Source organism: Tachyglossus aculeatus, chromosome 17 (genome assembly GCF_015852505.1).
Source record: "Tachyglossus aculeatus isolate mTacAcu1 chromosome 17, mTacAcu1.pri, whole genome shotgun sequence".
In the NCBI taxonomy this organism is placed as follows: Eukaryota; Metazoa; Chordata; class Mammalia; order Monotremata; family Tachyglossidae; genus Tachyglossus; species Tachyglossus aculeatus.
The window spans coordinates 24,759,224-24,785,301 of NC_052082.1; the positions used below are offsets into that span (position 1 = coordinate 24,759,224).

General features: G+C 40.6%; 1 protein-coding gene across 1 annotated transcript in view; it reads right to left on the reverse strand.

Moving 5' to 3' along the window:
• Positions 1-26,078, reverse strand: part of GPC6 (glypican 6) — a 772,215-nt gene that overhangs the window by 287,192 nt on the left and 458,945 nt on the right. Inside the window, exon 4 of the mRNA XM_038759586.1 lies at positions 24,358-24,523. Within this exon, the coding sequence (XP_038615514.1) occupies positions 24,358-24,523 (166 nt within the window). The remainder of the gene's footprint in view (positions 1-24,357; positions 24,524-26,078) is intronic.

A 26,078-nucleotide genomic window follows, 5' to 3' on the forward strand; every position in this document is an offset into this window, starting at 1 on the left:
TTTTGATTTTTATCACGGAAAAAAAACAGGCTCATGGCAAAAACCAAATTACAGAGATGTTAGTAAAACATTTACATTTCATATATGTGTTTAACAAGCAATTTACTGGCTCCCAAAATATTTATTTTCAATATCCAGCTTGTTTTCATGGTTTATCCAGTCTATTTGAAATCTGTTCAATTTGTGCACCCAGTAAATTACTTTCCCATAATTGCTGCAATTTCAGTCCTCTTCATATGCTCAGGCTTATTTCCCAAGATTGAACTATAGCTAAAGCATTTGTTGAGAACCAGTAGAAACTTTAGACATTCTCAGGTCACAAGCAGAAAGGACAGGAGAAGGAAAAGAGAACAGAGAGGAAAGAAAGAGGGATAAAACATGGAAAGTGACAGACACCTAAAGGAAGCAGAGGAGAGGGAAAGAAGGAAATGGAACTTGAGAGGAAAGAGAAATAAATCAAAACAGCAGAACAGATCTGGAAAGGAGATAGAGAAACAGAGAAAGAGATAGATCTGAAGAAGAGGCACAGGCAGAGCTGGAGAGGAGAGAGGATAGAACTAAGATATACAAAGCAGAAACAGGCAAAGATGTAAATGGACACTATATTAAGCACTTGGGAAGTACAAATCGGCAACATATAGAGATGGTCCCTACCCTGCTGCAAAATAAAAGTATGTGCACATTCATTCATTCATTCAATCATATTTATTGTGTGCTTACTGTGTGCAGAGCACTGTACTAAGCGCTTGGGAAGTACAAGTAGGCAACATATAGAGACGGTCCCTACTCAACAATGGGCTCACAGTCTAGAAGGGGGAGACAGACAACAAAACAAAATATATTAACAAAATATAATAAATAGAATAGTAAATATGTACAAGTAAAATAAATAGAGTAATAAATCTGTACAAACATATATAAAGGTGCTGTAGGGAGGGGAAGGAGGTTGGGCAGGGGGGATGGGGAGGGGGAGAGGAAGGAGGGGGCTCAGTCTGGGAAGGTCTCCTGGAGGAGGTGAGCTCTCAGTAGGCTTTGAAGGGAGGAAGAGAGATAACTTGGCCGATGTGCTGAGGGAGGGCATTCCAGACCAGGGGGAGGACGTGGGCCCACGTGGGTCGACGGCAGGACAGGCGAGAATGAGGCACAGTGAGGAGGTTAGTGGCAGAGGAGCAGAGAGTGCGGGCTGGGCTGGAGAAGGAAAGAAGGGAGGTGAGGTAGGAGGGGGCGAGGTGATGGAGAGCCTTGAAGCCGACAGTGAGGAGTTTTTGCCTGATGCGTAGGTTGACTGGTAGCCACTGGAGATTTTTGGGGAGGGGAGTAACATGCCCAGGGCGTTTCTGCACAAAGATGATCCGGGCAGCAGAGTGAAGTATAGATTGAAGTGGGGAGAGACAGGAGGATGGGAGATCAGAGAGGAGGCTGATGCAGTAATCCAGTCGGGATAGGATGAGAGATTGAACCAGCAGGGTAGCGGTTTGGATGGAGAGGAAAGTGCGGATCTTGGCGATGTTGCTGAGGTGAGACCGGCAGGTTTTGGTGATGGATTGGATGTGAGGGGTGAACGAGAGAGCGGAGTCGAGGATGACACCAAGGTTGCGGGCTTGTGAGATGGGAAGGATGATAGTGCCGTCAACAGTGATGGGAAAGTCAGGGAGAGGGTAAGGTTTGGGAAGGGAGATAAGGAGTTCAGTCTTGGACATACTGAGTTTTAGATGGCGGGCAGACATCCAGATGGAGATGTCTTGAAGGCAGGAGGAGACACGAGCCTGAAGGGAGGGACAGAGAGCAGGGGCAGAGATGTAGATTTGGGTGTCATCAGCACAGAGATGATAGTTGAAGCCGTGGGAGCGAATGAGTTCGCCAAGGGAGTGAGTGTAGATAGAGAACAGAAGGGGACCGAGAACTGACCCTTGAGGAACCCCTACAGTAAGGGGATGGGAGGGGGAGGAGGAGCCCACAAAGGAGACTGAGAATGAATGGCCGGAGAGATAAGAGGAGAACCAGGAGAAGACGGAGTCTGTGAAGCCAAGGTTGGATAGTGTGTTGAGGAGAAAGGGGTGGTCCAGAGTGTCAAAGGCAGCTGAGAGGTCGAGGAGGATTAGGATAGAGTAGGAGCTGTTGGATTTGGCAAGCAGGAGGTCACTGGTGATATTTGAGAAGGCAGTTTTGGTGGAATGTAGGGGATGGAGGAGATCAAGCCAGATTGGAGGAGGTCAAGGAGAGAGTTGGTGTTGAGGAATTCGAGGCAGAGGGTGTAGACAACTCGTTCAAGGAGTTTAGAAAGGAATGGTAGAAGGGAGATAGGGCGATAACTAGAAGGAGAGGTGGGGTCAAGAGAGGGTTTTTTTAGGATGGGGGAGACGTGGGCATGTATACACACACATTATATATTTATATATTATACATACATATATTACATGCATATATATATTCAGGCAAGCTATTACCTGATGTCCCTTCCGTGGGTCACAGCCAGAATAATAGCCTTGATTATTTAAATGAGGCTAACTAGCATTGATTTGCATTTTCTAACTTTTTATCTGAATTTAAAAATGTTGTAATGAAGTTTTTATATGTGTATTTTTTTAATCTTGACTTTGGACAATGCAATAAATTCTCCCCTTTGCCATTTGGCATGGTAGACTCCAGGGAACAGTAGCTAAGATAGTGGGGATGGTGGTGAAAGACCATTGTGGTTAATGAGTTGCTACTCTTCAGTGTTGAAGAATTTAATATCTACCAATTCCTAGCTGAAATTAATATGACGCTGGATTTACTTCAGCTAACCAAGTTTGAAGATCTAATAGCTATTAACGTCTAAATTTGAGTTTGATCCCATGCTTTTTTCATGTTCAGTGACCTTTATGGCAGTGGTCAACTCTCATTTTAAGAGCAGTTGGCTCTCCCAACTAAAGAGAGTTAAGACAAAGGCAAAGCTTCTTTGTGGACAAAGGAACTGGCAATATAAATAGCTAAATCTTTGATCTGAGCTGTATTCAACAGGCCCAAATTGGAGGGAGGGAGGGAGGGAGGGAAGGAGCTGACCCCTGGTGTTCTTATAGTTCATTTAAGAGGCAGTTAAAATAACTCAGTGCCCTTCTTCCTACCTCTCTAATCAGATAACAGTTCATTGCCTCCAACTTCAATAGGCTAAGCAGGAAACAGCTAACAAGAATTTTAATAGAATTTGTGAGCATATTTATAATCTGTTACATGGCTGATTTCCTGCCATGTTAAACCAAGACTCAGATTCAGAGAAGCAGCGTGGCTCAGTGGAAAGAGTGTGGGCTTTGGAGTCAGAGGTCATGGGTTCAAATCCCGGCTCTGACACTTGTCAGCTATGTGACTTTGGGCAAGTCACTTTACTTCTCTGTGCCTCAGTTACCTCATCTGTAAAATGGAGATTAAGACTGTGGGCCCCACGTGGGACAACCTGATCACCTTGTAACCTCCCCAGTGCTTAGAACAGTGCTTTGCACACAGTAAGTGCTTACTAAATGCCATCATTACTATTATTATTATTTTTCAGAATATTTGAGAACAGTGGATGACAGTGACAGAAAAACTGGAAGTGACATCTCACTTGATCGAAGCTAAGATGCTAGGCACATTCCACTTATCCTACCTGCTGCCACCACTGATCCACTATCCCTTCTTTTAATCTTTCCTAGGGGAAGTGCGGTCTAGTCAAAAGAAATCCATACTGGGATTTAGGAGCCTTGAGTCCTGGTCCCATTTCTGTCACTGGTCTATTGGGTTACCCAAGGCAAGTCACTTAGTAGTAGTAATATTCATTCATTCATTCATTCAATCGTATTTATTGAACGCTTACTGTGTGCAGAGCACTGTACTAAGTGCTTGGGAAGTACAAGTTGGCAACATATAGAGACGGTCCGTACCCAACAGTGGGCTCACAGTCTAGAAGTAATAGTATTCATTAAGCACTTACTGCATGCAGAGAGCACTGTACTAAGTGCTGCGAAATAATACACAGGTGGTAATTACACATGGTCCCTGTATTTGGCCTTTATGTGCCTCCATACTGCTCCAAGTGTTAAATAAACACTATTAATGAATTGACTGATGATGATGATATTTCTTAAGCACTTACTATGTGCCAGGTACACAGTACATGTGTGAATACAAGCAAATTAAGTTGGACACTTATGGGGCTCACAGTCACAATGGGGGCTTCACTATAGTGGTCCTTTACCCAGTGCAGTATATTTTCCCAGTTTGTGAGGATTTCCTACTTTGGTACTTTGATTTCCTACCTGTCTACATGTTTTATTTTGTTGTCTGTCTCCCCCTTCTAGACTGTGAGCCCGAAGTTAGTTGGGTAGGGACCGTCTCTATATGTTGCTGACTTGTACTTCCCAAGTGCTTAGTACAGTGTTCTGCACACAGTAAGCGCTCAATAAATATGACTGAATGAACGAATGAATCCCCATTTAACAGACGAGGTAACTGAGGCACACAGAAGTGAAGTGACTTGCCCAAGGTCACACAGCAAATGGCAGAACAGGGATTAGAACCCATTGCCTTCTGATTCCCAGGCCTGTGATCTATCCCCTATGCCATCTGATCTTCTCCAAGCCATCCTGATTTATTACGTTTTAAATTGATGATAAATCAATCAGTCAATTAATCGAATTTATTGAGAGCTTACTTTGTGACAAGCATTGAACTGGGCATTTGGGGGAGAACAACAGAGTCAGTAAAAACATTCCCTGTCTACTCTGTCTTTAGTTTAAGTCGTGAGCTCAGAGACTATATCCAATATGATTAGTTGGTATCTACTTCAGTGCTTGGCTCTTAGTAAGTGCTTAACAATTACCACAACTGTTGTTATATCCTTGAAACTAGGAAGTGGCTGTAAGCAGTTTTTACAAACTTTTCCTTCTCTTCAGATGTCACTTAACTTCTTTGTGCCTCAGCTGCCTCAACTTTAAAATGAGGATTAAGACTGTGAGCCCCATGGGGGACATGCACTGCGTCCCATCTGAATATCTTGTATCTATCCCAGTGCTTATTACAGTGCCTGCCACATAGTAAATGCTTAACCAATGTCATGAAAACATAAAAAGAATAAAATAAAAAGGTAGAGTAGCAAATTGTATATTTGTAAGGCCTTGAGGGACACTGAATAGAGAAAATCATAAAATTAATTAAAAATGTAGACTTTCACATCCCTCAGATAATAGGATCTAGAATCACTTTTTTTCAGTTCTTCCTCACTGGATTGCATTCTCAGAAAAAGAAGCAGAAAGCAGTGTAAAAAGAACAGTTTTTTTTTTTAAAGGGTGCTAGGTCCAGAAAACTTGAGGCCATAGAAACTGTATTTCTTTTTCCTACTAAAACTTAGGTCACTTCATTGATGGTTAGTACATATTTATTCTATTTATTTTATTTTGTTAATATGTTTGTTTTGTTCGCTGTCTCCCCCTTCTAGACTGTGAGCCTGCCGTTGGGTAGGGACCGTCTCTATATGTTGCCAACTTGTACTTCCCAAGCACTTAGTACAGTGTTCGGCACACAGTAAGCACTCAATAAATACGATTGATTGAATGAATGAATGAATATACTATATATGAAATTAATTCTGATTTTATGTGTAGATAAGTGTGTTTGTATGCTCTGACATGCTGCTGCAGAGGTGTCCTGTGAATACACACGTCCACACATATATCCAAAGAATCAATGTAACCTACTTGAAAGACCACGGTCCCAAGAGTCAGAGGACCTGGATTCTAATCCTGACTCGCCATATACCTGCTATGTGACCTTAGGCAAGCCACTTAACTTCTCTGTGCTTCAGTTCTCTAATCTGCAAAATAGAGATTAAATACCCATTCTCTCTGCTTTCTTAGACTTGTGAGCCCAAGATGAGACATGATTATCCAGTATCTAACCTACCGCTTAGTATAGAGCTTAATAACACAGTTATTATTATAACTACCGTTACTATTATTTATTCATTCAATAGCATTTATTGAGCACTTACTGTGTGCAAAGCACTGGGCTAAGCACTTGGGAAGTACAAGTTGGGTTGTTTTGGAAAGCCTGACTCCACCTTTCCTTTCCACCCCATCGGCTCACGCTTCAATGAAGAGAGACCTCTCTCAGACTCCCCTTCTCCATTAGCCATCTGTCATTAAACAATCTGATCTCACCCAAGACCGAGATAATGATGTCTCACTTGGCCAATCCTTGGGCTACAAGTGGTGCCACACATTCTGGGTGATGAGTTAATAATGATGGTATTTGTTCAGCGCTTACTTCGTGCAAAACACTGTTCTAAGCGCTGGGGAGGATCAAGTTGTCCCACGTGGGGCTCACAGTCTTAATCCCCACTTTAGAGATGAGGTAACTGAGGCACAGAGAAGTTAAGTGGCTTGCCCAAGGTCACACAGCTGACAAGTGGCTGAGCCGGGATTCTAACCCATGACCTCTGACTCCCAAGCCTGCACTCTTTCTACTGAGCCACGCTGCTTCTCACTGTCATGAATTCTCACTGTCATGTAGTACTCAGTCTGAGGAAGTATGATACCCCAGTGACATTTGTAAATAGTGAAGGAGTAGGTGGGAAAGAAAAAAAACCCACTCTGCCCCTCTGCCCCACACAGGCTAGGGAGCAAGGAACCAGGTATTGCTTTTCTGGACCGGGCCACGGGAAGAACTGATAAATAAAGAAATGGCTTTCCCATTTTACTGTCCTCCTGCCGCCTGGGTCCAGAATATAAGACTCTCACATTCAATGTACAATCAAAAGGGGATTGGTAGTAGAAGTAACAGTTGCTGAGAGTGAAAACTGGGAAAAGCATTAAATGAATCGAAGATCTGGGAAGTCTGTGTGCCCTGCAGCATGTGTGGAATTTCACACTCTGTTAGCCAGGATGCATGACTAAGGGAAGCCCCCTCCTTTCTCCTACGCTGTAAGTCGGTGGAGAGATATTTATGTCAAAAGAAAAAGCAGCAAGACATAGTGGGAAGATCACAGGCCTGAGAATCAGAGGACCTGGGTTTTAATCCTGCTGCCAGGTAACCGCTGAATGACCTTGGACAAGTCACTCTCCTTGGTGCTTCAGTTTCATCTGTAAAAGGCATTAAATATCTACTCTTCCTCCTATTTAGACTGTGAGCCCAATATGGGATGGGGACTATACCAGTAACTTGACTCTACCCCAGAAACTTAGTACAGCAATTCGCACAAATAAGCACTTAAATACCACAATTATTATTATTACAATAAAGAAAAACATAAAGCTAGAGGGGGCATTTACCCTATCTGCTACCCTCCTGCTTCCTGATCCAATTTTAAATATAATTGTTATTGGCAGAGAATTTTCATCATCCAGTTTCATTAGCTTTCCAGAATGGACATTAGACTTGAATTACCTAGAATGACTACTTAATTTTTGACCCATTTAGTTTCTATTTTAATTCCATTCCATTTATATTAATCTATAGATACATTACACAGCACCTGAGATTTGAAATACTGGAGGGAGTGTACATAAATTTCAAGAACACCCACATCAGGATAACTCAGCTCATAATATCATACATTCACGTAGGCTGTAAAAGTTGTTAAATGCCATAAAATTCCTTAAAGGTTTAAATTATTTCAAAGAATGCTTTTTCTGTAGTGAAATGAATGAAAATACACTATTAGCCATCAGCAGAATTCTAAGCAGTCATTTCCTCTGACCTGCTCTTTACTTTGATCCCTTTTGAGAGATATTCATGACATACAAATCTCCCGAGATGAAGTGGCAAGGACTCTAAAATCTCTCTATCCTAATTGTTACAGAAACAAATGAAAGAACAATGTCTTCAGGAAAGCAAAAATTAATTTCAAGACCTACTAAAACTCTAAGACAGCAGAGGCTTTGAACATAAGATGTTAAAAATTAACCAAATTTGTAGTGCACTGCAAATCATATGTAAAATGGAATAACCAAAAAAAGCAAAGAACCATCCTCTGTTATAACATTCACACAAATCAGTTCAATATTTGCAATGTTTTAGGCTTGGGTTAAAGCTAGAATTTTTAATATAATGACCCATCAGCAATTCTAAAATCATCTAAATACCACAGGTGTTTACCTACTCTTGTTTTATTGAAGAGGTTCACTAAATAAAGGAATTTGTTATGATTGAATAGCCTAGGTACCTAGTACACGTTTACTACATGCCAATAGCTGTGTGGCTTAATGTTTTCTTTAACAATTCACATTATTTTATTCACATTCTTTACCTTCTGCACCTGACAAACTTCTATTTTCTCTTAAAATGGATACTTCAAAAGATTGATGTTTATGAGAGCAATTGTTTATTTTCTGGGTGTCAAGACATTTCCTTAATGCTTAGAGTTCTTAAAGAGTTCAAGGGAGGCAGGAGGGGAATCCTTGGACAATAATTTCTAATCCTGTGCCTTGGGTAAAAAGACTCCTTTGAATCTCAGCCTGGTATCAGAAACCAAAATCTACAGAGTCTGCGCTCATCCCCTAAAGACCTAGGATTTAAGGAGGAGACAGGCTAAATGTTCAATGCTGGAATATAATAATAAAACCACAAAAATAATAATAATTTCTAAGCACTTACTATGTTCCAAGCACTATACTAAACACTGTGGTAGATACAACATAATCAGATTGGATTCATTCATTCAATCGTATTTATTGAGCACTTACTGTGTGCAGAGCACTGTACTAAGTGCTGTTGGATGCAGACTTTGTCTCACATGGGTCTCAGAGCCCAAGCAGGAGGGAGAACAGGTATTGAATACCCATTTTACATGAGGAAAGAGAGGCACAGAAAGGGTAAGTGATTTTATCTAGTATTTTCTAGTATTTGTTTCTAGTATTTTTCTAGTAATGGGGCTCACAGTCTTAAATTTTCATTTTAAAAATGAGGGAACTGAGGCTCAGAGAAGTGAAATGACTCTCCCAAGGTTATCCAGCAGACGTATGGCATAGTCAGAATTAGAATCCAGGTCCTTCGGACTCCCGGGCCTGGGCTCTATCCAGTAGGCCATGCTATCGGCCCTTTTAGACTGTGAGCCCACTGTTGGGTAGGGACTGTCTCTATATGTTGCCAACTTGTACTTCCCAAGCACTTAGTACAGTGCTCTGCACACAGTAAGCGCTCAATAAATACGATTGATGATGATGATGCTACTTCTCTGATTTGCTAAGGTCACACAGCTGGCAAGTGACCACGCCTGGGATTAGAAAGCCAGGTCCTCTAACTCAGCCCTGGTTGCGAGGGATATTTCCCCACTCCAGCCTGTTCATAAGCATAACTAGAACCTTTATATTGAAGAATATGAATGCTTAAGCCAATTAAAATGCAAAGAAAATTATGCAAGAAGCATTTGCAGCTTAACTAGAATAAGAAATGTAATTACTAAATTAAACTGTCAGAAGCTGTAGAAGGCATGGAAGCCAGAGATTCAAATGAAAACTAAAATTAAAGAATATAAATTTAACTAGAACTTTTAACTAACTTGGAAACATTCTTCTGTAGATCTGAATGAGAAGTTAAATTACTTTGTTCTTTCATTTTCTCTGACAATGGGAGGGTTGAAAAAACATGATTCAGCATCAGGCAGTGCCAATGGATCGCTCCCTTCACTGCTGCCTGCTTAATGGATATGAGCAGTCCTCATCCTTGGTCCCAGGAATAATGCTCCAGCTGCCTCAGGATACTGGAGATGCTATCCAGGGCATGTACTGGGCATTATTTTTGCTTTATTTCTTGAACTTGCTGTGGGCAGGGAATGTCTGTTATAATGTACTCTCCCCAGTGCTTAGTACAGTGTTCTGCACATAGTAAGTGCTCAATAAATATGGTTTAACTGACTGACTGAAAAGCTCTGTCACTGGTCTGCTTTGTGACCTTGGGCAAGTCACTTACTCTCTCTATACCTCTGTTTGCCTATCTGTTAAATGGGCATTAAATGTATTGAGTGCTTACTGTGTGCAGATCACTGTACTAAGCACTTAGGGGAGTACGCTATAACAATAAACAAACCCATTCCCTGCTCACAACGAGTTTACAGTCTAGAGGGGGAACTATTGAGTGCTTTCGGTTTGTGGAGCACTGAACTCAGCGCTTGGGCGAGTACAATGTTACAGAGTTGGTTGACATGTTCCCTGCACATCAAAGCTTACAGTCTAGAGAAGGCTAGGTGACATGACTCAAAGGTTTAATATATTCATGGTCTTGTCAGGGCAGATCCATGAAACCTGTGAATAGTGTCCTGGAACCTCTTACAGATCCCAGAGCCACAACAGCAGCATCAGTAGGTAGATGTGTTCATTCATGCAATCACATTTAATATTTATTGAGCACTAACTTTGTACAGAGCACTGTACTACACACTTGGAAAGTACAATACAGCAATAAAGAGAGACAATCCCTGCCCATGATGGGCTCACAGTCTACAGGAGGGTAGACAGACATCAATACAAGTAAACAGGCATCAATATAAATAAATGGAATTATAGATATGTATACATAAGTGCTGTGGGGCGGAGAGAGGGGAAGTGCAAAGGGAAAGAGTCAGGGTGATGCGGAAGGGAGTGGGAGCTGAGGAAAAGCGGGGCTTAGTCTGGGAAGGCCTTTCGGAGGAGGTGTGCCTTCAATAGGGCTTTGAAGGGGAGAGTAATTGTCTGGCAGATTTGAGGTGGGAGGACGTTCCAGGCCAGTGGTAGGACATGGGCCAGGGGTTGGCGGCAAGACAGGAGACACTACTGTCACTGTCGCAGACAGACACTTCTAACCACATTAAGAAGGTTAGCGGCACCAGAGGAGTGGAGTGCGTAGCCTGGGATGCAGAAGGAGATAAGGGAGATGAGGTAGGAGGGGGCAAGGTGATGGAGAACTTTATAGCCAATAGTGAGGTATTTTTGTTTACTCACAGATTGAACCCTTGAAGTTTTAAGCTTCCACCAAGAGAAAAAGTGTTGAAAGTTGACAAGGTGAAGAAAACACGTAAGACAATTCAAGTAGTCAAACATGACTTCTTCTGCCAACTTGTATTTATATCACAAGAAGTCTTTGAATGTTCTCTGACAGGAATATTTGGGGTTACTTTCCTTCTTCCCAGCTGCATTTCAGAGTACAGTGATTTTAGCTCTTTCCTTCAGCATAAGACCTTGATTTCATGTCAGAAGCAGCTATATGTATTATTCATTGCTCATCCACCAATTCCAATTTGTACCCATTTCTATTTCTGTCTGTCTGGTGCCCTATATTAAACTTTATCTTGTTAAGAAGCCCAAATTAGTCTCAGATCTTTTGGAAAAAATGATCTTGATGTTATGAACTGCTGCAATTCATTTATTCCAGTATTTCAATGTCATCAACAAACTTATAATTCCCTGAGCTATTCAAAAAGGCAGTGGAAGCTAGTGTATCATCCCACTGGATTAAGATGAGAATTCCTCAGCACTTATATAAAATTCTCCTATTTATTCCTCAGGATTTTGGGACTGGTAATACATCCCACCCATCAGATTCAGAGGAACATACAGAGCTAGCAGGAACACATACAGTTTGGGTGGACTAAAGCCAATGATAGGTGTAAAGTTGGGGTTTTACTTTTTCCTAGAAATAGTACAAACCTAAATTCTTGATAATAGATTATATTCAATTTAACACTGCTGTACATAGGATCCTCTTTATAAAGGAATCATATTTTTCATTTGGAAAATACAGTACTGCTTGTGCTAAACAGAATTCAAAATGCCTAAACATTTTGAATTAACTGGCACTATGTTGCATGTAAAGATGATGATTAATCCTTTTATGTACTTTGTAGAGAGCAAAGGGTTCAAAATCAAGATTATGTCATACCTTGTTTATGCCTTCCTATCTTTTTGGCAATGACTCCAAAGGTCCTTTTTCCACATGGTATGTGTGTGTGTGGTGAGAATCAGGGTTAAGGGAGAGTAAGATTATAAAAATTCAAGAATTATGTCCAATGTGTGCAGCCCTGATTCAACACAGACACACACCTCCTCCTCTTTCCCTAAGATTATAAGCCTACCTGATCTGTTTATTGTGAATCCACCTGTGTTCAGCACAGAGCATAGAATATGCATTAGCGCTTAATAAATGACCTAATGATAACACACATTCCCAGATAAATATTACCTTGTTAATTAGCGGTGATCATGAATGCTCTTAATTGCTGACAAAATAGTTTTCTTTTTGTCCTTACTGCACTGTAATAATGACTGTGGTATTTGCTAAGCACTTCGTGCCAAACATGGTACTAAGAGATGCGGTAGATAAACTATAATCTGATCGGCCAAAGTCCTTGTTATACATGGAGCTCATAGTCTTCGTAGGAGAGAGGACCTGTATTCATTCCCATTTTACAGATTAGGAAACTAAAGCACAGAAAAGTAAAGTGACTTGCCAAGAGTCACACGGCAAACAGGAGACAGAGCCGGGATTAGAACTCAGGTCTTCTGACTCTCAGGCCTTTGTCATGGACTGTGCGCTAGACAATTAGGGTGGTACCATGGGTCCCACATTGGCCTTTCCTATACGTGAATTTCACCATTAATGGAATCTTCTTTCGATATGAAGGACAACTGTCATTCTCTCTTTCCAGAAACAAACTATGGACATGTCAAGCATTGCTCAGCTTCGTATGTGGCTGAACAATTAGCTCTCCCCATCTGACCTTACCTCACTCATATCCAACTATAATCCAGGCCACACACTTTGCTCCTCAACTGCCAACTAACTCATCATAGCTCGATCTTCTGCGTCTAGGCTCTGACTCTTTATCCATACCCTTCCTCTGGCCTGGAACTTTCCCTTCATATCTGACCTGCCACCACTCTCCCCACCTTCAAACCCCACCTAAAACCACACTGTCTCCAAGAAATTCCTTCATCCTCATTCCTTCATCCTATTTGACTTCCCTTCTGCATGACCTATGCATTTGGATCTGAATGCTTAAGTGCTTGATATTCCCCATCTCTACTGCATTCATGTACGTATTCTTTTACTCTCCCATTTCCCCATCTATAATTTATTTTAGTGTTTGTCTCCTCCTAGACTGTAAGCTCCTTCTGGGCAAGGATCATGTTTACCTACCCTAATGTACTGTACTCTCTCAAGCACTTAGTACAGTGCTCTGCACATAGTAAGCACTCAAATACCTTGATTGACTGATTGCATGAAGTGGTGATGCTCCAATATCAAGCCCTCTTTACCTACTTTGCTACTTTACTATGCTCTATACAAGGGATCCCGCTGTAACAGCCCATTCCAGCCATGGTCCCACTGCACCATCCTTTTCTCATTTGAATCCCATCAGGCAGAAGCTCTTCACTGAAGAGTGCCATTAAAAATGACATGTCCTTTGCATGATCCTCATTACAAAGCTGACATGTGAATATTCTGTGATAAAGTGAGGACCCTGAGGCCACAAGACAATGATTATTTTTTCTTCTGGGGAGTCTTGTATGGGGAGTGGGCAGAGACTTCCTACTCATAAATCCAAATTCCTTTAAGCTGGTTGACTGGGGCAGGGAGAAGGGGCATAATTTGGGGTATTCAAGTCCCACCCCATGCTGGAAGTTAGCTGGAAGAGAGCAGAACTTGGATCCAGACTAAGAAAACGCCCCTGAACAGTTGTTCTGGGACAGAAATGTCATTCAGTCGTATTTATTGGGCATTTACTGTGTGCAAAGAACTGTATAAAGCACTTGGGAAAGTACAATGCAACAAGAAACAGGCACATTCCCTGGCCACAACAAGTTTACGCAGGGGCAGGGGTTGGGCCTAGTCCTGTGAGGCTGGTCCAGAAACTGGCTCTGCCACCTAACCCCACCTCCATCCCTTCCCTTCACCATCCTTTGGTCATCAGCAGCTGCAGTCCCTGCCGCTGTCATTTTACTCCTCACCCCAACGGCTTGGATAGGGTTCTTCAGTGGCTGGCTAGCCTCTCTCCAACCCAGCAAGCCCTCTCACTTGCCATCAGCCTCTCCATGGCCCCCAAAAGCCCCATCTCCAATGGTATTCTGGTTAGAAATTTGTTTTACTTTCAGCATGGGAACCATTACACACCCCATACACACCTCCAGGATTGATTGCGGCTACAGAGCAGCCCAACTCCAAAGGGCAGGCTGGAGCAGAAGTACTGCCACATGATCATACTCTGTGCTGTGGCAGAAGAAGGCTGCCCGTTACCATCAGTAGCGACAAAGTGCCCAAAGAAAGCTACAGCAAGGGCCTCAAAATGGATAAACAGAAACATGTGGACTTGAGCTCTGCAGACTGCCCCATCAAAAAACACATTTGTTTTTCTTTTTTGGGATGCTTTTGGTATGTAAAGACCAAGCGAAGAAGTGACACCCCTATTCAGCTGATGCAAGATGGGGCTAGCTGGACAATCCCTCGATTTAGTTTTACAGAACTTCAGAGGGGAAGGTAAGATGAAAGTAAAAGGCTTTTCTAATGACAGTCCTATTATTATAGGCTGCTTAAACTTGGAGGTATGACTTTCAGTGACAGAAAATCAACTTTATTTTTTAAAAATCACCTGTTTTATGGAGATAAAAACGGGAATGTGCAGTGTCATTGCATCTTATGACAAAAAACCTTGCATTTGGAACTCTAACCACATCACCGTAAATGTTTTGAATCCTGAACAGCTCATTCATCTCAATAAATTCCCAAATCACTTCTCTTTCCAACAGCCACATCATCTAAATGAACAAGATTTAGGACCATATATGACAAATAGTAATTTCATTTATTGCATTTCTGGAAATAAGAATTCCACAGAGAGCTTAGGTCAGTCAGCAAGGTGTAGAACTTAATAACGCTTGAATCAGGCAGAATTAGGGTAATAAATAATACACCTTTTGATTTCAAAGCTGACAAGAAAAATCCACGGGACTTACAGTATTTTCAATGATAGAAACGTTCCCCTGCTTCTACTTCCCTACAAAAGGTGAATTCAGTCATTTTAGAAATACTGGTTATGGTTACATGACAGATTAAACTAAAGCAATATGACTGAGTGTGCCATATTAGGTGGGACAATCCAAATTCTAGGAGGTTTCACCTTTATTTTGTTAATATGTTTTGTTTTGTTGTCTGTCTCCCCCTTCTAGACTGTGAGCCCGTTGTTGGGTAGGGACCGTCTCTATATGTTGCCAACTTGTACTTCCTAAGCGCTTAGTACAGTGCTCTGCACACAGTAAGCACTCAATGCATATGATTGAATGAATGAATGAATGATATCCCAAAGCTCCCAGAAAAATCCTACTTTTGGCCAGAATGCTGCTCAAGGGAATCTGATGGCATTTTTGATGGTAGTGACATCTGAGAAATGGAGAAAAGGAATCCTTTGTGGCCCTGTTCCTTGGAAGGCTCCCTCCCCCGACTGCAGTCCTATCCCTGTCCTATCTGGACTGCTGAGGAGACTTTTCAAAAGTGAATTTTCATTCTGTGAAAGATTAATCTTCAGTATCTTGTAACTGAAGCTTGCTCAGTGCCACCATTTTCAAGGATGTAGGCTTGTTTCAGAATAAGCACTGGTCTGGTATTAAAATATCTCTATGCCTATTTAAATCTCATTTTCTTCAGGGCTGAATTGCCTTCCCTTCATTTTAGTACTTTATACTATAATCTGCTTGACTCACATCCTTGTGTTCAGGAAACCACTGGAGATATACCCTCTTGATTTATAGGTCGGGGAAACCTTCCTGCTCTCCCTCCACATTCCCACATTCTCTCCAGTAGCCTGGGCCTATGTCAGAGTGGGAAAGAAAATTTTAGCTGGCAGACACGGAATTTTGTGCTTGAGCTATATTCACCTAGAGATAAGGGCATCTCCATGCTTACAGAAGAGCCAGCAGAAAACTTGTTCCAGGAATCCTCCCTCTATCTACAACCCTTTCAAAGGCTGTATACTTCAGGAGAGTTCTGTGGGCAAGGAAGGGTATAGGGGAAAGAAATGGAATGGAAAAAGAGAAATAGTACAGTTAGGCTGACACATGATTACCTACAGCTTGAGATATAATAAGTCAACACTTATGCAGCTTTGACATTTAAATCAGAACCACAGAAAACCTCCACTGGAGCTTCGATTTTGCCAGCAAGAGGGAACTTGGTATCAACCAATGGCTGGCCTGAAGGAATACCTGACCAATATGAGAACTAGAAGGGATCTTGAGAGATCCTTTAGACCAGGCTCAGGCACCTAAATGATTAAACAGTCTAGGACAGACAGTTATCGTCCTTGGCTTACAGGCCTCCAGGGAAGAGGACTCCCTAGCCCTTAGTGTGCTGAAGCACTGTTTTACCACCCTGAGGTGGTTCTTCCACAATTCTAGTTCAAATCTCTTCCTGTATAATTTAAGCCTAGGAAGAGTAACTAATAATAATAATAATGATGATAATATTTGTTAAGCGCTTACTATGTGCCAAGCACCATTCTAAGCGCTGGGGGAGATACAAGATAATCAGGTTGTCCCACGTGGGGCTCACAGTCTTAATCCCCATTTTACAGATGAGGTAATTGAGGCCCAGAGAAGTGAAGTGACTTGCCCAAAGTCACACAGCAGACAAATGGTGCGGCCGGGATTAGAACCCATGACCCCTGACCCCCACGCCCATGCTCTGTCCACTGAGCCACACTGCTTCTCAGCCACACTGCTTCTCTAGCATGTATCCTCCCCATTATGACCCTTAACTGACTGTAAGATATTTCATTTACCTCCAGACCTCTCATTCAGAGAAATGTTTTTATTCTTTCCTCACATGAGCTATTTTTACCCCATTAATATAAGAATAAAATAATAGCAAGTGATGAAAATGTCAGTATTCGGATTTACCGAAAAACTATGCTGTCTAGTACTGAGTAATTTACATGATTTTTAAAAAATAAAGCATGATCAGTTATAATAAATTGCTCTCTAAAGTGAGTAACTTGACAACAAACTCTGTTATAATACTGCTGGGAACCAGCCAACTATTAACTTTTCAATGGAATTTGAGGTAGCACTTGCTATGGGAATACATTCCAGAGAGAACAGGACATGTAAGTGTCAACAAGAAATGAATAGATTTCAGGAGATAGGAATCAGAATGTTTTTCTTTCTCTTTCTTGGTGTTTTAGTTATACATGAGAACAGAAACAAGCTTTTTCCCTGACACTGTAGACTCACAAATAATGCTTCGGGTGTTTGTTCTTCAGTTTGAGAGCAATGTGTCTGAGTTTTATTATGGAATATTTTCTCCTGCTATATGAAAATATGAACGAATGCCACTGCTGTCTGCAACATTTCTGTTGTGTTGCTGAAGCATCATCTAAATTTGTGTTATACTTTCCATCTCAGAAAATAATATTCCAAATTCAGGTTGCACAAGCTTTTGTTCTGTAGAAATAGTAGTCAAAACAGTTGTAGATTTATTGAGTACTCACTTGATACCGTGCATTGTACTAAATGCTTGGAAAGGACAGAACAATAAAGTGATATGTTCCTTTCCCAGGAGTTTAGATTCAAACTTGTGGGGGCTGTGAGTCTAGACACCAGAATATTTACAGCTAGAACTGTAAATAAATAAATGATAACGACATGAAGCTTTAGCTGTTTTTGCCTTCCATGAAACCCAGTTTACAATCAGCAGTCATTTACAGTAGTGTGGCCAAACTTTTAGAAATAAACTTGAGAGTCTAATCAGAATTCTAATATTTGCTTTGCATTTCCACTTGGAGGCTGTTCATGATTTATCGCAATGTCTGATTCATTAACCAGTATTGTGTACAAAGAAAAACTGAAAAATGACAATACAATATTCGTGACTGAATTTATAATTTAAAACAATAGAAACTCCACTGAGTTGTCCAGAATTAGCCAAGCTCTGGGCATAAAGAAAAATGTAAAAAATGTAAAGTCTTCTTCCAAACTGAAATGACTGCAAGGACTGTAAAATGGGTAATTCTGGAAGTGGATTTCATTCCCTTGGGCCACGTAGGTATCGCTTGTGCATTGAACCTGCTATATACTAATTAGTGTCAATGTCCTGACAGCAGCCCAAATGCCTAAATTACTTTCTACGGGAGAAATTTCCACAGGAATGTCCAGAAAGCTTTCTAGATTAAGTGGGTCATAAATGGATGCGCAGCTCTATAGAGTCAATTCCAAATAACTCACCCACTAATATACTTTTTATATGCACTTGATTATTTAAAATAGTAGTAAATAGTTTGGCTTATTTAGATGTTTAATGGAGTCTTGGGATGGGCATTTATTGAGATGTATCTCCTCCAAGTGGCCTTCCCTAACTGAGCTGTCATTTTCCATACCCACTCTACCCTTCTATGTCCCTTGTGCATTTGGTTGTGTGCCCTACCAACACTTTGATACTCACCCCAGCCCCACAGCACTTATGTGTATATCCTTATATTCCACTATTTTCCCTACCTGTAAAAATGTAAGGTCCTTGTGGGCAGGGATAATGTCTAATGTCTTTATTGTACTGTACTTTCCCAAGCACTTAATACCATGCTCTGCACACAGTAAAAGCTCAGTAAACATACCACTGATTCATTGATTGTGGGTATCCTGGCAAATAGTAAGCAATTAAATACAAGTATTATTATTGCCAAATCCTATTCTTTAGTATCTATGAATATCTGGGGAGGGTTAAAAGGAGTTGGGTGGGGGGAGAAATAGTCACTTTTGCTTGGCTTCACTGTGAAGAAACTTGATTTATCAGCAAGAGATCCATAAATTTGGATGATTCTACAGTGTATCTGCTGCTTCTTCCTGGTATATTTAGGGGCTTTGAGGTGTTTTCTCAAAAAACACCTCAAGTTGAACCTCACCTCTCTGGGCACATTATGAAAACTGAAATAGTCTTGTAATAAAATAAAATGTGTAATTTAAAGTGAAATCAAATAGAAAACTTGAATCAACTTTTTTGTTTTCACAGTCTATAAAAACTTGCAAACTATAGGGTGTTCGGGGATTGCTGTTCAATTATTAGTTTGAAAAGGGGATGCAAAACGTATTACACCATACAATTATAATTGCAGCCTTTACTTTTGTGTTTATAAACTAGGGGTAACCTGCAACATGGTATATGTAAAATAGACCAATCCTTGTTATTTGGGTGTTGGGGTATTAAAATAATCGAGCATATGCTTTAAAAGACTGACTCCGCCCACAGATTGTTCTCGGCTAGTTACTAAATAATCCTGGACAGTTCTTTCCTTTTATTGGATCTATTTTTAAGGAATTTCTTTTACATGTAAACAAGGAAGAATATAGTTGGTATTTTGATCTTGAATAAACAAAAATTTTAAGGATCTTTGTCAAAGACTATTAATGCACAACAATATTTCTTCCTGTACTTTCTGATACAGGCAAACCCCACTGGATACGTTCCTCAAAAATATGGTGACATACTGAAATTCTGTATGTGTATATTTTCCTGTAGGCTTACATCCAATTTAATAGGCTTCATTCAGAATCTATCCAAATGTGACGATGAGACCTTATGGATAAGTAAAAATGGCACAAGATCCTTCCCCACGTCACTGGGTTCTCTGTCTCAACTAGGATCCTAAAATTTTCCTCAGCTACAGATTACTCCCCCCACCAGTCTCCATGGTAATGGTGCTGGCTCTGGCTAAAGATAAACAGGAGCTCCTAGAACCTGCTATTACCACATCTTGATTAAGACACTACTTGGCCTTTTTTTTTTTGGAAACGGAGGAGATGGGAGACAAGAAAGGAGTTAGGGATCAGGAGAGAAAGAGAAACTGCTTAGAACAGGGAAGCTTGGGAACACCTCCATCTTCTCTGTCTCACAAGCCCATAACTGGCATTATCCTTGACTCATCTCTTTCGATCAACATATACAATCTGTCTCCAAATCCTGTCAGATCTATTAAGCACTTGATATTCACTCTCACCTCCGCAGCACTTACATATATATACACCATTTATTTTAATGCTTGTCTCTTCCTCTAGACCATAAGCTCCTCATGGGCAGGGAACATGTCTACCAAATCTGTTTTGTTGTACTCTCCCAAGCACAGAGCACTGCAACAGAAAGCACTCAACAAATATCATTGATTGATAACAGAATAGTAGAGAGGAAGATAAGGGAATTAATTTTCCTAGAATGATTAGACAATGCTAGGTGGGGCTTGACGATCCTGGGCTACTTCAGCAATTCAGCATGACTTTACATATTTTATGTGCTGAGGTGATTTGGAACCAGAGTATAGGCCAGTAATATGCAACTTTTTTTTTCCCCAATCTTTCATATCTCAGCAGGGTTTAGAGCAGCTACTAGTTTTGAGTGAGAAACTTTTTTTGAATTTACTATGGAGGGAATTTCAAAAGTTATTAGAAAATACCTGATGGCTTCTAATAAGGCCACTTGCTATATTTTAAATCCTCAAAAAAGGTGAGAAATGTCACGCTTTGTAAAGGTCCCAGTTGCTCTCAAAAAGAGGGTGTGTTCTTCGAAAGGTGAGAGTTGCTCTTCTTTTCCTCTTAATATGCAATGATTTGGCAAAAAAATGAGAAAATGCCTTGCTGGCTTTGTCTTTCAGATTTCACCTCTTAGGCCTGGAAACTATCCCCTGTAAAACTGTAGCTGAAAATGCATCAGATATAATTTAGATATAATTTCTAATCATGTAGACAAACTCACAGAGCTTCATGGATGTAGGTGGGATTACTTTAAATTATTGGTCATCTAAAACTGTAACTTATCACTGAATTTTCTTTCATTTAAAACCTTCAAAGAAATAACCAGATCCTATAGTACATACACAGGGAACACAGCATTGTACTCTTCCAAGAACATTATAAGTGCTCAGAGTATCAGTGATTTATTGATTGATGAACTGATTGATTTCAAGGTAAGCTTCAAGGTGCTGTTAGCCTTATTTACATTTAAGAGGGCGGTCACATTTGACTAATATAAGCACTGACATTTTATGCTGAAAGAAACTGAATGATTACAAGTTCTGATGGAACTCAGAGAACTGTCTCAAGTCATTTTTCTATACGAAAAGAAGACTGAAAAATTAAAAATTGATACCAAGATAATTGAGATAATCTGGAAAGAAGGAAGATGGAGAGGAGAAAAATGTGAAAAGTAGGTTAAATCATAGTAGTAACAGTAGTAGTATAGTTATCCTGAACTTCAAAGGTGATACTGCTGATGGTGAGACTGCATTCATGACTAAGCATCTTCGAGAGTGCATCTCTGGCACATATATACTTTTTTATGAAAATACAATATTTCAAGTTTTCTGGTCTCTTGTAATTTGGATGAATCCTGCTTAGACAGCAGGAATTAAGAGGTGTAAATCATGTTCTACCACTAGCTAATTTTGCTCTTGGGATGTTCTGGCAATTAAACAAGGATTTGAGCACTTACTGTGGGCAGGGCACTGTACCAAGTGCTTGGGAGAGTTCAATATAATAATACAACAGACACATTCCCTGCCCACACCGAGCTTGTAGGGGGAGACAGGCATTAATATAAACAAATTACTAATATGTATATAAGGACTGTTGGGCTGGAGGGGGTTGGGGAATAAAAAGAGCAAGTTGGGGGAGCAAAGAAGGGAGTGGAAGAAAAAGAAAGGGAAGGCGTCTTGGCAGAGAGTTTGACAGATATGAAAAGGGAGGGCATTCCAGGCAGGACATGGACAACAGGTCAATGGCAAGTAGAATGAAAGTGAGGTACAATTAGTAGGTAAGCATTAGAGGAGCAAAGTGTGTGAGTGGCATTGTAGCAGGATATCACCGAGGTGCAGTAGGAGGGGACAAGGTGACTGAGTGCTTTAAAGCCAATGGTAAGGAGTTTCTGTTTGATGTGAATGTGGATGGGCAACCACTGGAGGTTTTTGAGGAGTGGGGAAAGATGGACAGAACATTTTTATAGAACATTTATCTGGGGAGCAGAGTGAAGTATAGACTGGAGTGGAGAGAGACAGATGGCAGGGAGGTCAGCAAGGAACCCGATGAGTAAACAAGGTGAAATAGGATATGTCCTTGGATTAATGTGGTAGCAGTTTGGATAGAGAGGAAAGGAGGAATTTTAGCGATAGTAATACTACTCATGCAATAGTAAGAGTAAGGTGACTGGTAAAAGCCACATGGGAATCAAAGAACCAGTTACTCCTTAGCTTTGTACATTTCTGTTGCTGGAAAATTCACTACAGTTTCAAATCACTGCAAGTAAAGATTATCTAAATATTTTGTCTAAGCTCAAATGAATGTAGGAAACTTTCAGTCAAGGGACAGTTGGAAAAACTGAGAGTATGGGCATTATGTCATTCCAACTTATTTACCAGACATCAAGAAAGGCCATCTTCATCAAGGAGGTTTTCGCCTGACCTCAAGACAAAGATGCATTTTCTCTTTTTCTTCTGAGGGCTCTTAAACTGGAGAGGTCGACACTAGTCAGTACACATCTAACACCAAAGTAAACACTTCTGATCTACTACTGAGTTGCTAAGTGACTTGAAGCATTTAACTTTCACTCTTTGAAACTCAATAAAACATGATGTTTCGATATTCATTTGTATTTTTAAGCACCGACGTTCCTTCAGGCTGGGGGATGTAATTCTTGGTTATTATTCAGGTGGAAATTATCTAGAAAGATGACAAAAAAATCTAATGCCAAAACGTCTGCTTTATATGAAGATAAACTTGTCTCATTACTCAAATTTCTCATCTGTATCCCAAAAAATTAGCTAAGGGCACATTGGCACAGTCATTCACATCAAGAGTTCATATTCATTTTTTGCATATGTTAAAGCAGCCACCAGAATTTCCTTGCTCCATCTCTTGTACCTCAGTGCAGCTGTAACTTCATATATGCTCATTTCTTCAGAAATACGAATAATTTTAGACACCTTAGTGCCATTTTTATCCTCCAACAGATGAGGAGCATAAAAAATTCACCTGCCTTCCAAAAAACAACTCCCAGGATATTTCTGCTTCCTGCGTTGGAAACATCCTGTTGAATGCAACTATTTCTAAAAGATGAAGATGTGAGTTCATCTGTTTGGGACTGGGTTAGGCTGTTCTGAGGAAGAGTCGCCCACTGAGTCCAAGAAATAAAGGTCATTTCTTGGGAACCGTTCAATGAAATTTCTATCACCTTTCATTAGGCAATATGTTTACCCAGAGATTATCACAGCTCACAGGAACCACCAAATAAAATGTTTCCAAGTTCTCTCATCTGCTACAAACACAACATTTTTCTGAAAATCCACTTAATTTTTTTTATTATTATTTTTGTTCCCCCACCCCCTCCTCCACAGCCTGGAACTCTCTCCTTGAACGTTTGGAACTTTCTCCTTGGTATACGTCCATTAAGCACTGTGACGTACTTAAGATGCTTCACACGATTTTCTGGTTTTAGGAATCTGGCTTAGAGGTTTGCATAAATGATGAAGCACATTAGTGGCTGAAATATGCCACTATAATTTGCACAATGTTGCACTCATCCCTAGGTAATTGCAGTTGAAAAGACTTTTATTGAAAGACATGTGGCAGGGGAAGGAAAACATTTGCCAATATCAGGCATTGTGCATTTTGCTAAATGTTGTCTGCCCATAAAATGTGTCCTTTTAATCCCTGGATTGCTATTTTGGAAATATTTTTTGGCAGTATAACCCACTGAACGATTTATACGAGTCAAGAAGAAGTTGAGATTCTCATTCCTTCCCTTGAAATTTCCTGTTTTCAATACTTGGGAAAAGATTTCAGAGTTGCTTAAAGTTTTCTCTTCTAGGGGGTGAAGGTCAGGTTATCACATTTTTCATAAAAATACCGAAATGATATGAAATATATAAACTTTTCATCTAAACATAAAACATTTGACCTTGTAGCTTTAGGATAAAGACATCAACTTTTTAAAATCATTGTTTTGGTATTTTAACTTATGGTAACAGTTATGATGATTGGGGTATCTAGAAGGAGATACTAATTTGAACAAGAACATTGTGCTGATGATTTGAAGAAACAGCATCTTTCCTAATGCAGTATCTCAGTTAACCACATGAACTCACTCCGGCAACCACAATATGTTAATGTTCTTTGCTACTTGGTCAATTCCCCATCACATGGTACCTTTAAACCAGTTAATAAGAATTTTTCTGGGAACGAAGAGTAAGAGTAAGGTACTAAAACCTAGAAGTACCTTTACCAAAAATCTTTCCTCCTTCAAGCTTAGAAACTGAGGCACCATCCTTCCAAAACCTCTCCTTCTAGTACTGAATAGTATTTGCCGTTCTCAACAATTTGGTCCATGGCCCGTTTAAATGCTTCTTACCTATGAACAGATTCCATTCGGTGTCCAGATCAGCTTGATTTGCCAAGCAGCCCTTCATTACATTGAGGCAGTAGTTGCTACAAGGTTTCACAGTGGGAAGTCCTCGGCAATATGGGCAGTAGAGCATCTTCATTAGTGCACGAATGCACCCTGGGGTTGGACTGACCTGTGGAATTATTTGGAACAAAAAAAAAAGGGAAAGAAATACAAGAAGGGGGAGAGAAAATAGGAATAGATCAAATTCCTATTCCAGAAAAACCTGAATGACTCATAATAAAGTTAAAATATCTGTTAAACATAAAAGAACATCATCCTTAACATCTCTTTGGAGAGTGGTCAAACCCTATTAGTTATGTCAGTTTAACTGATTTTTAGAAGATATTATTGTTATGGCGGGATCCTGTGTTGGGTGTGGACGATGCGAGGGGTAGGAAGGGGTTGGATGGAAGTGAGCAGGTGGGGGCCAGTGAGGTGGAATTGGGATACGCGGTGGGGCTGGGACAGGATGCCATGGGGCTAGGGCCTAAGAAAAAGCCAAGTCAATCAATCAGTCAATCAATCGTATTTATTGAGCGCTTACTGTGTGCAGAGCAATGTACTAAGCGCTTGGGAAGTACAAGTTGGCAACAGTCCTCGTGTCAGGCAACAGGGAAAGGAAGGGCTGGGGATTCTGTAGAAAACTCTTGCCCTGCCTCCCAATTCTGCGCCGCCCACTCCCTCCAACCCCCAAATTTGGCAACATATAGAGACAGTCCCTACCCAACAGTGGGCTCACAGTCTAAAAGGCGGAGACAGAGAACAAAACCAAACATACTAACAAAATCATCATCATCATCATCATCAATCGTATTTATTGAGCGCTTACTATGTGCAGAGCACTGTACTAGGCGCTTGGGAAGTACAAATTGGCAACATATAGAGACAGTCCCTACCCAACAGTGGGCTCACAGTCTAAAAGGGGGAGACAGAGAACAAAACCAAACATAATAACAAAATAAAATAAATAGAATAGATATGTACAAGTAAAATAAATAAATAGAGTAATAAATATGTACAAACATATATACATATATACAGGGGCTGCAGAAGTGAATCTGCCGACCCGAGGGCCTATGCAGCTTCCATGAGTACTTTGCGACTCCGCCCTTCCCAGCTGGGGAAACCGCAAGTTCTGAGATGCCATTAGCGAGTCATTAAAGCATCTGTCAGGAGTGAATGGGCCAGCGCTATCAAGTCATTAGATGTGGTAGCTAATTGTGGACACATCCTTATCGCTTGTAACACCAAGCTATTTACTGAACCTCAGTCCGGTCTTTCTTGCCACTGCCTCTGGCTCATTACCCACACCGGTAATGAAACTCCCTTTCCCTTAATTATCTGACGTTCCAAGTGTACTAAAATCATATCTCCTCCAAAAATCCTTCCCTGACTAACCTCTCAAATACCACCGTTATCATTATGATTACTCCCCCAAGTGCTAGCACTCAGTAAGTGTTCATCATCATCATCATCATCAATCGTATTTATTGAGCGCTTACTGTGTGCAGAGCACTGTACTAAGAGCTTGGGAAGTACAAGTTGGCAACATGTAGAGACAGTCCCTACCCAACAGTGGGCTCACAGTCTAAAAGGGGGAGACAGAGAACAAAACCAAACATACCAACAGAATAAAATAAATAGAATAGATATGTACAAGATAAATAAATAAATAAATAAATAAA